Source organism: Bison bison, unplaced genomic scaffold (genome assembly GCF_000754665.1).
Source record: "Bison bison bison isolate TAMUID 2011002044 unplaced genomic scaffold, Bison_UMD1.0 scf7180017864032, whole genome shotgun sequence".
Classification (NCBI taxonomy): domain Eukaryota; kingdom Metazoa; phylum Chordata; class Mammalia; order Artiodactyla; family Bovidae; genus Bison; species Bison bison.
In genome coordinates this window covers 4,743,435-4,760,626 of record NW_011494604.1, presented here as the reverse complement: position 1 = coordinate 4,760,626, position 17,192 = coordinate 4,743,435, and the positions used below count along the sequence as shown (strand labels likewise).

At 39.0% G+C, this 17,192-nt stretch overlaps 1 protein-coding gene across 1 annotated transcript in view; it reads left to right on the top strand.

Annotated features, from left to right (window-relative positions):
* Window positions 1-14,637, top strand: part of WDR53 (WD repeat domain 53) — a 17,684-nt gene extending 3,047 nt beyond the window's left edge. The window contains exons 2-4 of the mRNA XM_010834341.1: window positions 4,717-5,212; window positions 8,802-8,976; window positions 13,878-14,637. Coding sequence (XP_010832643.1) covers window positions 4,733-5,212; window positions 8,802-8,976; window positions 13,878-13,894 — 672 coding nt within the window. The 5' untranslated portion in view covers window positions 4,717-4,732 and the 3' untranslated portion in view covers window positions 13,895-14,637. The remainder of the gene's footprint in view (window positions 1-4,716; window positions 5,213-8,801; window positions 8,977-13,877) is intronic.
* Window positions 14,638-17,192: the final 2,555 nt, after the last annotated feature.

Sequence of the window (17,192 nt, the reverse complement as noted above, 5' to 3'; positions counted from 1 at the left end):
TTTGAGCATTCTTTGGCATTGCCTTTCTTTGGGATTGGAATGAAAACTGACCTTTTCCAGTCCTGTGGCCACTGCTGAGTTTTCCAAATTTGCTGGCATATTGAGTGCAGCACTTTCACAGCATCATCTTTCAGGATTTGAAATAGCTCAACTGGAATTCCATCACCTCCACTAGCTTTGTTCGTAGTGATGCTTTCTAATGCCCACTTGACTTCACATTCCAGGATGTCTGGCTCTAGGTCAGTGATCACATCATCGTAATTATCTGGTCGTCAAGATCTTTTTGTACACTTCTTCTGTGTATTCTTGCCACCTCTTCATAATATCTTCTGCTTCTGTTAGGTCCATACCATTTCTGTCCTTTATCAAGCCCATCTTTGCATGAAATGTTCCCTTGGTATCTCTAATTTTCTAGAAGAGATCTCTAGTCTTGACCCTTTAGGCATCTACCTTTGAGAAGAGAAGCTTGTTGACTTGATACCTGAGTGGAGATAGTGGCACTTAGCTACTTCCAGGTAGCTCTCCAGTCCCAGTAAAACAAAAACAAGAAACAGCAGATTGCCAACTCATTTCTAAAAGATTGTTTTGATTGAACTCATATGTAGTTAATTTTTCCCACTACCTTCTACCACAGCAGTCTGATTAACACTTTTTGATTGGATATTTCAAATAATAACAAATAACTTCAATTTTGTAGATTAAGTAAACAAGTGATTTGGGTGGCGGGGTACGCTGGTTGAATCCCTGATCAGTACTCTGGGTGATTAAATTAAATGCCTCAGAATGTACAGATTTCTGGGGCTTTCCCAGTTCTTTTTTCCTATTATTTCCTGTAATAGGTCTCTATTTTAATTTTTCTGACTAGCTGGGTAATCAGTGAATACTATCCATGTGGTGTAGAGATTGAAAGTGAAAGTGAAGTCGCTCAGTCGTGTCCAACTCTTAGCGATTCCATGGACTGCAATCTACCAGGCTTCTCTGTCCAAGGGATTTTCCAGGCAAGAGTACTGGAGTGGGTTGCCATTGCCTGAAGTTTCATTTGTTCTTTACTCTGGTGGGTAGACATTAAGGTAGAACTGACCTTGGACTTGTTGGGAATAACAGTCCAAGAGTTACTACTGCTTCCATTATGGAAAACTTTACAGGAACTGTATTGTTGTCTATAGTAGTCTCTTGAAGAGCAAAATTCATTTATTGCCTAACTTCTTACATTTTGGGGTGGAGTTTAACTAGATGTATCTTTAAAATCGAATTAACTTTTTCTGGAAAAGAGTTACATTAGGAAGAAAACCTAAAACTTTTGTCTGCAAGTCAGCCTTACTTAGGTCCTCTGTGGGTAGATCTGTGATGGAGAAATAGGAGTACTAGAAACCCTGCCTTTTCTTAGTGAAAAACCTAATATTCTAACAGAGATCCAAAACCTTTATGGATACAAAATCCTAAAACTGTAGAGGGCAGACTTCTAGACTTTAAAGTTCATTCACTGTAGAAAAATTAAAACTCTGACTTAGGAATAAGTGGTCAATACTCTAAAGATTCATTACATAGTTAAACTATTTGTAACTTAAATAGCCTTTTCAATGATTAATTCAAAATTCATATTTTTAGTTAGGATATTGTCTCTATCATGTGAGTCGATAGTCATCACAAAGGACAGTTCCTAAGCCTAAATATTAATCTCTTTCATTTTAAATTGTGTTGAGTGTCCTTTTTCCTTGGTTTGTCTGGAACATTTGGCAAAAGTCCTTGTTATGGTTTGTTGTTGTGCAGTTGCTCAGTTGTGTCCGACTCTTTTTCGACCCCATGGACTGCAGCATGCCAGGCTTCCCTGTTCTACACTGTCCCCCGAAGTCTGCTCAAACTCATGTCCTTTGAGTAGATGATGCCATCTAGCCATCTCATCCTTTGTTGCCCTCTTCTCCTCCTAACCTCAATCTTTCCCAGCATTACAGTCTTTTCCTATGGGTTGGCTCTTCGCATTAGGTGGCCAAAATACTGGAGCTTCGGCTTCAGCATCAGTCCTTCCAACGTATATTCAGGGTTGATTTCCTTTAGGATTGACTGGTTTGATTATGGTAGAAAATTATTTAACTACTATGTCAGTACTTGTCAGCAAAAATCAAATCACCAGAGTTCCCTGTCTTTATCTGCCTGAGTCATTTCCTCTCCAAACCTCTCCTTTAAAATGTATTTGCTTCAGTCTCTATTTAGTTTTTTCTGTTTACTAATTGAGTGCTTCTGCTAAAATTTTTTAAATGTATCTTTGTCTTTTTTATATATTTTTTTGTATATGAAAATTGCTATATCTGATTTTGTGATTGTGTTTCTGTTACTTTGATTACTATTAGATCAGTGGGTTTTTTTGGCAGTCTAGTAGTTAGTGATTTTGTATGTGTGTGTGGCTAAAAGTGGGAGGAAACAAACTTGTGTCGGGAGTAGAAACTTTAAGTAGATTAAATTATTCTTCAAAACAGTATTTGGAAATTTATCTCTGTACAATTGAACTGAATTCAGGTATTATATCTGAAAATACTAAAGCAACTATTGCAGTTTATTAGTAGATAAACTCTCCTTTGTCTTGTGGAATGAAAAATATAATTTGTCCAGATAGATGTGTTTGCTTCCTTTTGTCTGATCATTTAATTGTATAAATTGCCCCAGTTTCCTTTTTTGCTTTACCCAAGAGGTAATTGGGCTTCCAGGTGGCGGTACTGGTAAAGAACCTGCCTGCCAATGCAGGAGACATAAGAGACATGGGTTCTATCCCTGGGTTGTGAAGATCTCCTGGAGGAGGGCATGACAGCTCACTCCATTATTCTTGCCTGGAGAATCCTATCCACAGAGGAGCCTAGTAGGCTATAGCCCAGTTGGGGAGGGGTTGCAAAAGACACACATCTGAAGCGACTTAGCAGCAGCAGCAGCAGGAGATAGTTAAGGTAGGGGGTAGCATTATGTGGCAATTCCAGTTTAAAGAAGCAGGCTGCCTAGCATATCAGGAATCTAAATAATGCACATAAACACTACTGTTATATAAGTACAAGTAGGTGATAATGTGATTTTTTAAAAATGTGAGTATATTTAGAAGCAGTAATGAATTATTAGTAGCTTTTGGTCATTTTCTGTACTTTCAAATACTAACAGGTTAAACCTGTTATCAAGTAGAATTGTTATAAAAAGGTCTTCATTATTTAGAAGTTTAGGATTGTTTTATTTTAGATCCTAAGTACAAATCCTGAACAGGTGACTTTGGGAAAATTATTTTAAATTTATGAGACTCAATTTAATTATCTGTAAAATGGAATGATACCAATCAGAAATGTTGTTTTGAGAATAAAATTAAATAATGTACTGAATTAGTCTCCAATGAGAAGACCCAGGGGTTTGCATTTTTAACCAGTTCCCCTGATGATTAGTGGTATAGTACAGGTTCTCAATGGCTTCCGTGGTGGCCCAGTGGTAAAGAACACATATGCTATGCAGGAGTCATGGGTTTGATCCCTGGGTCAGAAAGATCCCCTAGACAAGGAACCTACTCCAGTATTCTTGCCTGGGAAATCCCATGGACAGAGGAACCTGACGGGCTACAGTCCATGGGGACAAAAAGAGCTGGACCGAGCTTAGCGACTAAAACAACAGGTTCTCAAATTCTAGCATACGTCAGAATCACCTGGAAGGCTTGTTAAACCACACTGTTGGGTGCTGACATCAGAGTTTCTGATTCAGTGGGCCTAGAGTGGGGTCGAGGAGAAGGCAATGGCACCCCACTCCAGTACTCTTGCCTGGAAAATCCCATGGACGGAGGAGCCTGGAGGGCTGCAGTCCATGAGGTCGCTAAGAGTCCGACACGACTGAGCGACTTCACTTTCACTTTCCACTTTCATCCATTGGAGAAGGAAATGGCAACCCACTCCAGTGTTCTTGCCTGGAGAATCCCAGGGACAGAGGAGCCTGGTTGGAGGCCGTCTGTGGGGTCGCACAGAGTTGGATGCGACTGAAGTGACTTAGCGGCAGCAGCAGTAGCAGAGTGGGGTCCAATAATTTATATTTCTATAAGTTCCTAGGTGATGCTAGTGCTGCTGGCAACCATACTTTGAGGACCATTGGTGTAATATATATGATGCCACTTTGACTAGCCTAATAAAAGTAACCAAAGTGACAATGATAATACTTTTGTTGAGTTCTCCTTACATACCAGGCATTGTTACATGCACTTGACATTTACTGTGTCATTTAATCTTCTCTGATCTTATGAAATGGATGTTATTATTACCCCCATTTTATCAAGAAGGAAAGTGGGTCATTGATTCAGTAACTTGCCCAGCTGATAGGTAATAGGGCTATTCAAACCCAAAAGCCCAGGGCCCATTTTCCATAAACATTATTCAGACAAAGGATATAACCTGATGATTGTGTGGTCCTTTCTTAAAAAGGACTTTTCTTAATTTAAAATAAGTGTATTTATTGTTTATTCCTATGTGAGCCTCACATCAAAGGCTGGAGGACCAGACTTACCTGGGTACCTGATTGCAAGGAAAACACATGTAGGCATGTGCCAGCCACAGTTTTGTGTTAACCAGGCTTTGTAGGCTTGATCTTCAAATGTCTTTTTTTATTGATTGAGTTTTTTAGATGTCTTTTATTTTTTAAATGAAATATTTGTGTCTTACAAAGTTCTTACATAAAATGTGAGATTATAGTTTTCCCCCCTCTTCACAGAGTTACCTGGGTCATTATGGCAGTCAAGTGGACTGGTGGACATTCTTCTCCTATTCTCTGCCTGAATGCAAGTCAAGAAGGGCTAGTGGCTTCTGGAGCAGAAGGTGGGGATCTCGTGGTTTGGGGTGAAGATGGGACTCTTTTAGGACACACGTGCTTCCAAGGGGCAGAGGATGTTACCAACGTCTTATTTTCTCCATCCTGCCCCACCAAACTCTATGCCTCACATGGAGAAACCATTAGCATACTGGATGTCAGGTCTCTTAAAGAACCCTTGGATGATTTTCATGTGAATGAAGAAGAAATCAACTGTCTTTCATTGAATGAAACTGAAAACCTGCTGGCTTCTGCTGATGACTCTGGAACAATCAAAATCCTAGACCTGGAAAATAAGAAAATTAGCAGATCACTGAAGAGACATTCCAATATCTGTTCCTCTGTAGCTTTTCGACCTCAAAGGCCTCAGAGCCTGGTGTCATGTGGACTGGATATGCAGGTGATGTCTTGCAGAGAGTACATGGGTAATTTCTAAATGGGACTTACTAATAGAATCAAATTATTGATCGGGCTAAATATATCTTGGCATTTTCTTTTATCCACTGACATGCCTTATGTATTTAGGAACCGTAAACTTTATGTCTACTGAATGTTTAATGCTAACTTGACAAAGTCTAGTAGATTAACAAAGTAATTATTAATCTTTTACTCTTTCTCTATGCTTTAAGACATTCCTAAAACATGAGAATTCGAATATTTGATTCTAAACATCTGTTTAAACAAAGGACCATGCTAAATACAGAGTTTATCACCCACCCACTCTCCATAAAGTTTATAATTTAAAAAAAAACAGAGGGCCTGGATCTATTATTGTTTTTACTCTAAATCACTGGAGTGAGAATAGGCATGGCTTCCCTCTGGTGGTCACTTACCACTTTACACTGCTTTGTATATATTAGTTTGGGAGAAGACAATGGCACCCCACTCCAGTACTGTTGCCTGGAAAATCCCAGGGACGGGGGAGCCTGGTAGGCTGCAGTCCATGGGGTCGCACAGAGTTGGACACAACTGAAGCGACTTAGCAGCAGCAGCAGCATATATATTAGTTTTCTTTCTAATCACACCCTGATCATACTATTTCTTTTTTAGAAATGAGGAAACTGAAGTTCAAATTGAGTTTTCCCACAGCGGACTGAATTGGAATTCAAACCTCAATCTCTCTGACTTCAAAGCCTATATTTTTTCTCTGTGACACTAAAGATATTTATTTAAATAGATGATATGTGTGCCCAACACTGTTCTAGGCATTTAATCTACTTTTTCAGCTGCTTATAGTATCTTGTAAGACTCCTGGTCACTTCCAGGCCAGTGATCTTTGCCACTCCTCTATCCTCCACACCTCCTTATAATTTAGAAATAAATGAGACTAATTTTAGTTGTTGTCACTCTGACTGCCACCCCCACCCCAAGCTACTGGTCTTTTTACTAGGAAGAATCAGTGGATGTCCTGCTGCGCTGGGGCAGCCCCTAATTAAAAATTGTCCTACCAAAAATTTGTAGTGCCTCGGTTGAGAATAATTTTACACCTACAGGGCACAGTGATCCCATGACATCAAAATTCCTTTTCTACTCCTAGGTCTTGCCCAGAACTTTAATAAATCTATATTTTTCTACACTAGTGGAGATAATCTGCTTACTGTGTTGGGCAGAAAGACCTACACATCCAGTCAGATATCTGTTTTAAGTAGGCGGATTGTACAGTGTCTCTGACTACTCATTCATTCATCCTTAAGCTATACCAGTTTTCAGTCACTGGTTCATTAACTGCGTTAGACATCGCAGTCAACCAAGTAGATGTATAGCAGTCACAGATTACACAAGAAGCAGGCATCCAGAATTTACCATTTTACCTCCAGTTCTAGATGAGAAAATTTAGTGCCAGGCAGGTGTTAGAGAATACTCTAGGAAATAAATATATTGTGAAAAGAAGTCTTTTGCTTTTTGATTTGTCAAGAATTGCTAAAAATTCACTATAGATTAACTGCTGCATTGGGTTGTAATATATAATAAAAGTGACTAAGATAGTACAGTCATTACTTCTGACTGAAATTACTTCTTTAACTGGAGTTGAAAGTATAATTTCTTCCAGTTTACTTCTTAAAATCTGGTTATCTGGTATTTTTCTGAACTTTAAGAATAGCCAGCCTATGGAGGGGTCCAAGAATGTAGGTGTAATAGTGGAAGGGAGTTTTTATCAGATTAGTGATGAGAGTTATTTATCTCTGAACAAGGTGTTTTATCTCAAGGCAGGAACTGAATTATTGCCACACATAATAGATAAGTTCAACATACCTATCTTTGTTATTGAAAGTGAAAGTGAAGTCGCTCAGTCGTGTCCGACTCTTTGCAACTCCATGGACTGTAGCCCACCAGGCTCCTCCATCCATGGAATTTTCCAGACAGGAGTACTGGAGTGGGGTGCCATTTCCTTCTCCAGAGGATCTTCTCCACCCAGGGATTGAACCCGGGTCTCCCGCATTGCAAGCAGACACTTTTACCATCTGAGCCACAAGGGAAGCTCATCTTTGTTATTAGAGAAATTATAAAAATTAGATCCTTTGATTTAGATAGGTTTAAATAGAAAAAGCTTACTCAAGCAGGGACCTTAGGAATGAAGTGTGATTTATTAAGACACTTGAGACTACTTAATCTTTTATTAAATAGACACAAAATAATATTCATGATGTATTTTTAAGGTATAAATAATAACACTAAATAAATACATGTGAACCCACCACTCCAATACAGTTTTTTCTTGTAAGGACATTTGGAAATTTGAAGCCCATCATGAATTTCTTTTTTTTTTTTTCCATCATGAATTTCTGTAGCATATACACTGGTTTTCTTTTTTTTTTTTTCTACACTGGTTTTCTTTATCCCTCATTTCCACATTTGAAAGTAAATGGTTTCAAGTTTGTTTTCTTCTTTCTGGAGTTTGAACAGTCTCTAGGACCAAAACCTAAGTATCCAGATAGTGGAAGAGCCTCTTTCTTTTCCCCTTGAAAATGAATCTTTTATGTGGAAAGAAATGTTTTTGTACAAGAAATTTTTGAGCAGGGTCACTTTGATATGCTTGCATTCACTTCTGAGTGTCACTTCTTTTGAAATAGGATGCATTGAAGGAAGTTACTTTGAATAGCAAACAAAACCTTGGTATAATCAGCAGTGGTAATATTTTCGGTTCAGATCTGTGCTTTTGACTAAACGGTCGTGCTTATCCTAGTGCCCCTTTTAGATCATGAGCCATAATTCAGGGACGGTACTAGATGGCAAAATAAAGTTGTCTCTTCGCTCTGAAAGTATGAAGAATATTTTCTTTTTCAAATTGGTTGCTCCAGGAAGACAATTGCTGAAGTCTGGAGTAAAATCAATCCACAGAACTTATTGTTTTGTTTTAAATATTTTTAAAATTGCATTTTATCTAAATCTACTTAGTAGGTCCAAGATCATGGCAGAGAACAACAGTAAAAAGCCAAGTATACCAGGATGTCAAATTAACAGACTTGCTTAAAATTTCTGCTCTTTTCTACAGGTACTATGCTAGGCATTGAGCTTCCCTGGTGGCACACACAGGAAAGAATCTGCCCAATGTGGGAGATCCAGGTTTGATCCTGGGTTTAGTTTATTTAGTTGATAGGTGTTTCTACTTGTAACAAGCATAGGCTAAAATTAATAAATTTCCTCATTTTCAGTTTTACTTGTAGCAGTCGGGGTAGGATGACTTGAAGAAATTGGCATCTGTGTAAGAGTTTGGATTACACATTAAAGGGTTTGTTGATCCAGAGTTACTCAGGATCTAGTTTTTAAATTATACCTTCCTTACTGCCCATTGGCATTCTAGTTTTGGTACCAGGGTAGCATCCTGCTGGCATGTTGTGGTGCTGTCTGAATTTTTTTTTAATGTTGCTGGGAATGTATCCTGCTAATCATTCTTAGACTACTTTGGTGATTTTCTTAGAAGCAGAATAAGCATGTTCGTGAAACAAACTATTTAGAACTCTAACTGTGTAACTTCCACTTATTTAAAGGTGATGCTGTGGAACCTTCGGAAAGCCCGGCCACTCTGGATTACAAATTTACAGGAGGATGAAACAGAAGAAATGGAAAGTCCACAATCACCTGGTCAGCTTTTAAACCCTGCCTTAGCCCACTCTGTGTCTGTGGCATCGTGTGGCAATGTTTTTAGTTGTGGTGCAGAAGATGGTAAGGTTCGAATCTTTAGGGTGATGGGAGTCAAGTGTGAACAGGAACTGGGATTTAAGGGCCATTCTTTGGGGGTTTCCCAAGTCTGCTTTCTGCGAGAATCCTATTTGCTGCTTACTGGAGGGAATGATGGAAAGATAAAGCTGTGGGATGTAAGCAGTGAAATTGAAAAAAAACATAAGAGTCCAACCAAACATACTCACAGGAAGAAAACCAAAAGGGCAGCTTACACCAAGCAAGGTGGAGGCACTCATGCTTCAGTAACAGGTGAAGATGACCATGGCAAAATTTTACCAAAGTTAAGTATTGAACATGGAGAAAAAGTGAACTGGCTCTTAAGTACAAAAATAAAGGGGTACCAAAATATATTGGTAGCTGATCAAACTAGTTGTATATCGGTGTATCCCTTAAAAGAATTTTAAATCCAATAAAACATTTGAAAAACTGCAGCAAAACATTTTGTAAGTTAAAAAAAAAATCCTGATTCTTTGTTTAAACTCTTTGTCATATGTGGAATAATAGCATTCCATAACATGTGAGCAAAAGGAGATAATTGGGTAACACTTCATATGGTAAATGACATATTAAAATTTGGTGAAAGAGAACGAATATTCACTGAGTCCTGGTTGTGCTCCAGCATTTTACATGTGTTTCATTTCATTAAGGTGGAATGAAATAAGGTGGGTGCCTTCCTTCATTTTATTACCACCGGAATCAAAACTCAGCGATGTTAAGTAACTTCAGGATCCAAGAAAATTGCAGGCACGATGACTTACCTGCAAAGGATCTTCATTGTCTTGTCAAGCCTGTTGCCTTAGGAAAGCTCACATCCTGATCCAAACGTGGTCACCGCAGTAGTGACAACATTAGTAATTCCAGGCTGTCATGAGGATATTTACCAAGTTGAAAGAGGAAACCGTTCTTGCTTGTTCTGTGTAAAGCCCAGAATACTGACAATCACTTTTTGCCATTTCTAAGAAAAGTGTTCCAGGGTCAAATCAGTTTAGGATATTAGGCAGCCATCCAGGCTGTGATGCTGTTGGGACCAAGAATAAGCTGAAGTTATGAATAAGCAGAAACTCTGACTAAGCAGAAGATACGAAGTAGGCAGAAGAGGTTGAGAATAGAAGCCAAGACATTGTGTCAAGAGTGAGTTTTCATCATGCACTGGATTGCTGGTTTTTCTGCATGTTCTTTCAACTTCTGCTTTAACTGCCTACTCTTAGATTCAAAGATTTAAAGAGAGAATCTGATTAGTTACCATTATGCTGGTTTGTGGAGAATTCTTTGATAAGCTCAATTTTAGAATGCTTGCTGCAGATGACAGAAACCAAATTCAAATTGACTTAAGGAAAGAAAAAAGGAATTTATTGGCTCATATAACAGAGAAGTCCAAGAATAATCAGGGTTTTACTGCTGAGGTAGCTAAGCTGATAGGATGTGAGTCTGTAGGTGCCTCACCTGTGAAAAGACTTGCCTAGGGATGGGGAGAGAGACTCTTCGCAGTAATGTTGAGCCTAGAACCAGCTATGCCTGAAACAAGTATACTCCTTAAGCCTTTTTTAACTCGTTAACTATTAATAAAAGAGTCGTGACCAATTATGTGGGCAGTCAATAAATATTGTTTAATTTCACTTGAAATTTAAAGCCAGGAGACTGCCATCTTGGCCCTAAAATATCCATTCACAGGACCTTGGTCTGAGTACTGACAGAAAGAAACAAGTTTCTAATCCCAGAACTGGGCAAAATTCTTGGCCATTTTGGGCCTTGGGTTCCTTACTTGAAAGTATAGAGGTTGAATTAGACATCCCCTAAGGTCCCTTCCGTGCTACTGTTTATGAAAGGAAAACAACATCATAGTAATATTGTGTTTGTCCAGTGATTCTAATATGTATTAAAATGTCAGGAATGACCAATAATCATGGGCCATCTCTGGAGGTTTTAGAGAAATCTTTTGGGAAATTACCCAAGTACAACATTATTTTAGCTATTGAGCTTTAATAATGTTATGGGAACAAGGTAAGAAGTATTTAAGCCAGGATTGAAACATTAATTTTAAACTTTGTTTGGTTGCTGATAACAGGTACCCACTCAGACTGCCTCAGTGAAAAGGGAAATTTACTTTGGGGGTAGAAGTGCAAAATTCTCTCAACCCAGAATGAAAATGTAGCTTGACTCTACATTTCTAACCAGGGAAGCCGTCAAGCACCAAAACAGCTACACTTTCTGTCTCTCAGACCCTGTGGTCACTCATCTCTGCTTCTTTCACCTGACAAAAGATGGCCTTCTAGGGCTACATCAGCAACCTTTTTCGATTCCAGAACCTGAGTGAGTAGTGTCTAAGTTCCAAGGCCCTGAAGATAATCTGAGTGGTCTCACTTAGTCATGGGCCTAGCTCTGATACAGTCACTTCTGATCAGGAGGATGTTGTCATTTAGTATCAGTATTGCCAAAGGAGCCCCCACAGGTAAGGGAGCTAGTTCTCAGGGAAGAAGAGTATGGGTTGAACTTACAGTTCCCAAAGATCTACAACCAACTATTGATATTTTGGTAAATTTACAATGTGAAAATTATATGCAAAGTGACCTCTTCTTAGGTCAGTCATTTTGCTACAGTTTGACTTAACATTCTCAAGCAACAAGGTATACCTAAATTAGTTAATGAGAGCTTAAAGAAACACACTGGTAAAGTAAGCCAAAGAAAGTGCCATAGCCTTGGCTCATAGAGAATCGGGATACTTTTTTTTTTTCTTATACTGTGTAGCATGTAGGATCTTAGTTCTCCAACCACAGATTGAACCTGTGTTGCCTAGTGGAAGCATGGAGTCTTAACCACTGGACTGCCAGGAAAGTCCCAGGATACCATTTTTAAATATTGCTTACCTTAGCCAACTGGGCCCTCAGATAACTGAGTAAGAACTTAAGTGGCCTCACCTTCTAAGTGGCCTGCCAAAGTCCTCAATCTATAGAAGGCTGAAAATGTACCCCAGAATACCAGGTTGTAATCCCTGGAACCTGTAAATGTTACTTTATTTGGCAAAAGGTTATTTGCAGATAAACATTACAACTAGTAAAGGATTATGTTAAAGGAACATAATCAAGATAATTATATACTTACCTTTTTGCTTTATTAGACTGTGAGATGCTTGGCGGCAAGGGTCTGCCTATTGAATTTCAGAACTTGTGGTTTGGCCTGTCCTGGACCCCCCAACTCACAAACAATAATCATTAAATATTAAATGAATCAAGGGAGATCCAGAAGGTGAAAATGTTAAGAGATGTGGATAGAAAAAAATAAAAATAAAGGTCAGCTTGAAGGGAGCTGGCAGCAGGGTTGCCTGGCAACCAAACTGAACCCTTTGCTTATGCTTTAGGTTATTTTTAATACCAGCTATGAGGGCTACGCATGGCTCTCCCAACCAGTGCTCAGTTTGCAGATACCCAGACATGCTCATTTCACATTTGATGTTCTCTCCAAATTACAGTCAGTTTGTAGTCTGGGATAGACAGTCCTGAAGCTGATGCAGTGCCACCCAGTTGCTTCTCCCTGCCAAGAGCTGAAATACCTTCAGGATTAATCAATCACCCTCTGGCATAATTATGTATAATTCTGATGCCTTACCTATGAATAACTCTTCCATCATCTCAGTTTTCCTGTTTATAAGCAGAGAATTCATGAAAAACAGTATGATACTGCACCTGTGTTCTATGAGTGTATTTGGTTTTCTGAACTATTTGAAAGTGAAATATTATGATACTTGACCTCAAAATACATCAGTATGCATCTCCTAAAAAGGTCACTTTTCAACATAATCATATTACTGATATTATATACAAGAAACTTAGCAATAATTCACATTCTTGTTCTTAGCCAGCCAGTTGTGACTAATATTCTTAACTAAAGTCTGATGATGACAGACGGTAGCAATCAGAACTGCAGAAGACAGGTCCCTTAGCCTTGAGCAGGTCTCACAGAGATGAGAGATGGAACAGTAAGGATCTTGTGGCTCAGTCTGGGGTCTGAACAGAGGTAGGTCTCCTTCATAGCCAACCTTCTTCCTGTGGCACATTCCCAGTGGGGAATATTGCCTCTTGCACTGGACTAAAGTTGATTTTAGAGACTAAGTTGTCAGACAAGAGGGAAATTGTGGGAGAATAAGGACATGAGTCAACTGAAGTGAACAAAATATGCTGTCACCACCACTACCCGGGCCATACTCCAGCCAAAGAAGCAGGATTTAACCTAGCCCGGAAGAGGATGTGAGAGAATTCAGAACCTCTCATATACCTGGAGAGCCCTGCCGTACCCTAGTGCTCTTAGTGGAGGAAAGGACTGAGCTGAGGTTTGATAGAGCTCCATCAGGTCTTCTTCTCTAAAGCCATAAAAATGCTTGAGGAGAGTGACCCAAAGTTCACTTGAACATGATTTCCCTATAATCATTCTAGGCAATGAATGAAGACGCATCAGCATGCAGTGATCAAGTAAAAACAATAAATGTTGATACAAGAGGTCACAAATAGGTAGTAACGTGAAAGTTGAATGCAGTATTTTTGTTATGAGCAAGATTGTTAATCGTGTTACAAACCAATGTGTGGCTAGATGAATGCAATATTAATATTTTATTAAAAATCATTAAGATATAAAAGACTCAACTGGGGACTTACCTGATGGTCCAGTGGTTAAGATGCCATGCTTCCACTGCAGGGGGGTGTGGGTTTGATCCCTGGTCAGGGAACTAAGATGCTGCATGCTGTGGGGTGTGGCACAAAAAAGAAGGACTCAACTAAAAAACTGTTGAATCGGTAAAGTTCAAGGGTTTAAAATCGCTACACCAAAATGAGTTGCTTTTCTATACACCAACAGTAAAACATCTGAAAAAAAGAAATGTCTCCTATTCACAGTGGGATCAAAGCAATAAAACACATGGGAACAAGAAAGTGAAAGATCTGTAAAATGAAAACTACAAGACTGCTGAAAGAAGTCAAAGAAGACACAAGTGGAGGGACATCCTGTGTTCACAGACTGGAAGAGAGTATTATTGTTCAAATGTACATGCTCCACAATGTCATCTATAGATTCAGTGTAATCCCTATCAAAATTCCAACAGCATTTTTCAAATAGAAAAAAACCTAAAAATGTAGGGCACCATAAAAGGCCCCAAATAGCTAAAGCAACCCTGAGAAAGAAAGCCATCACACGTCCTGCTTTGGGGCTATACAATAAAGCTATAGTAATTAAACCAGTATGGTACTGGCATAAAAATGGACACAGACCAAAGAAGAAAATAGCCCAGAATTAAACTCCTGCATATATGATCAGCTATTATTTGATAAGTGGGGAAAGGATAGTTTCTTCAGCAAATGGTGTTGGAAAACTGGATAATCACATGCGGAAAAAATGAAATTGGATCCCTATCTTACATTACTCACAAAGAATTAACTTGAAAGTCTTAAACATGAGACCTGAAACCATATAACTTACCTCAACAGGAGGAAAGAAGCTCCTTGATACTACCCTCCACAATGATTTTTTGGACCAAAAGCACAAACAACAAAAAACAAGTAGAACTCCATCCAATTTGAAAGTTTCCACACAACTAAAGAAACAACAAAATAAAAAGATAACTAGAATGAGAGAAATTTTTTTTCTAATCGTGTTGGATACAGAGTTAATATCCAAAATTTATAAAGAACTTGTACAACTCAATAGCAAAAAAAAAAAAGTGTGCAGAGGAATGAAATAGACATTTTTTTCCAAAGAAGATATCTAACCGACTAACAGGCACGAAAACATGCTCAGCATCACTCCTCAAGAGATACCTCACCTGTAAGAATGACTACTATCAAGGAGAGAAAACAAGTGTTGATGAGGGTTTGGGACAAAAGAGACCCCTCCTGCACTGTTGATGGGATTGTAAGTTGGTATGCAGAGTCCTCAAAAAATTAAAAATGAAACACACATAATCCAGTAATCCCACTTCTGGCTGTATGTCCCGAGGAATGAAAACTGGTTACTGAAAAGACATGTCTGACTCTGTGTGACCCCAGGGACTGTAGCTCACAGGCTCCTCTTCCATGGGATTCTCCAGGCAAGAATACTGAAGTGGGTTGCCATTTCCTTCTCCACAAAGAGACATATAAACTCCATATTTATTGCAGCATTATTCACAATAACTGAGATAGAGAAACAACCTAAGTGTGTATAAGGATAAGTTAAGATGTGGTACATGTATGCAATGGAATACTATTCAGCCTTGAGAAAAAGCAGTTCTGCCTTTTAGAACACTGTGGATGGATCTTGGGAACAATTTGCTAAGTGAGATATGTCAGAGTAAGACAAATACTGTATAATATCTATTATATGTGGAACCAAAAAAACCCGAAAGAATAAGAGTAAAGTGGTCATTACCAGAAGCCAGGGGTGGGAGAATGGGAGAGATGTTTAAGGGTACATATTTGCAACTAGTGTATAAATAAGTCCTGGAGACCTAGTGCACAGAACAGTGATTACAGACAACAGGTTGTATTATAAACAGTAAACTTGCAGAGACCAGACCTTGGTTGTTCACAGCAGTGAAAGAGTTGACAACTATGATGAGGTGGAAATAGCTATTGCTGCTGCTGCTAAGTCGCTTCAGTCATGTCCGACTCTGTGCAACCCCATGGACTGCAGCCTGGCAATTATTACAATATAAATGTCAAATAAATGTGTTGCACACCTTAAACTTATACAATGTTGTATGTCAAATATAGCTCAATTTAAAAAAGAAAAAGTTGGGACTTCGCTGGTGGTCCAGTGACTACGTAACTGCCTTCCAGTGCAGGGGGCGCAGGTTCCATCCCTGGTGCCAAGGGGCAGCTAAGCTCGTGCTGCACCTGGAGAGGCCCACACGCCATGAGGAGGAGCCCCCTGCCGAAGTCAAGATCTAGCGCAGCCCAAGATAAAGAAGAAATTTTTTTAAATTAAAAGAGAAAAAAATTTTACTGGGACTTCACTGTAAGTCCAGTGGTTAAGACTCCATGCTCCCAATGCAGGGGCATGGATTTGATCCCTGGTCAGGAAAATTTAGATCTTGTTTGTCACATGACACAGCCAAAAGAAAAAAGGAAAAAATTATTAAGATGTAGTAGAATGTCATTATGTCAGATACAGGGGTTATATAACCATAGACTGATGAGGAGAGCCTTTTTTCTGTAGCTTGTGTGTGTACTCATGAAAGAATGAAAATTGAATAAATTGGTATTTGAACTGAACATATATTTCTGAAGGACTAAAGCAAACATCTGTGACACAGGATCCTGGCTTCATCTTGCCATTTGATGACACTTCTCTGGGATTCTGTCCCTCCCTCTGAAAACAGGAAGTAATAGACGACACCCATACCTACCCAGGATCATTCTTGTATCTTGTGGTCCTTTCTCAGCCAAGCTCTGAGGCTGGCCGAAGTGTTCACAAGCACCCCAACTATACATCTCAGATTCAGGAGCTAGACAGAGCTGCAAACAGTATAAGCATAAGCAGACATATGCTGACATTATGAATTATAAAGACACAGGTGATGGCAATTTCCGACCTTTTCGATTATTTCTTGATTATTGATACATACACTTGTTTGGAAAGAGGAATTAAAGCTATGAAAAAATTTTGTTTCTAATATGAAAATACAGGATGATATGCAAGGAGAATTTGGAAGGTCACAAGGCTGAAGTCCTATAATGTGAAGGGTTTGGGGAAGCAGCAGGCCATGTTCTCACTGGTCAGGTGGTACCCATGTAGCAGGAGGAAAACCAGAGAGGGAAACTGAGGTCTGACTGTATTCCCAGTTATCTGCAGTTCTCCAGTATACTTTCTGTTTACTTTAGCTGCTTTGGCTTATGTAATTGACATCAGTAAAACTAAACTTTTTTTTTTTACCTTAATGTGCTTTTGTATGTTTTGTGACTAGAAAAAGTTTTATTCTAATCATGTAAGAGAAGAGACAGCTGGTCTTTCAAACGCTGGAAGTAATTGTTTTATGGCACTTGTAGAAACAAGAATATAGCCTTAGAGAGCAAAAATTTTAAATCCATAATTTTGAGGGGAGTTTTTTTAAAAAAAACATTCAGTTCAGTTCAGTCACTCAGTCGTGTCTGACTCTTTGCTACCCCATGAATTGCAGCACGCCAGGCTTCCCTGTCCATCACCAACTCCCGGAGTTTACTCAAACTCATGTCCAA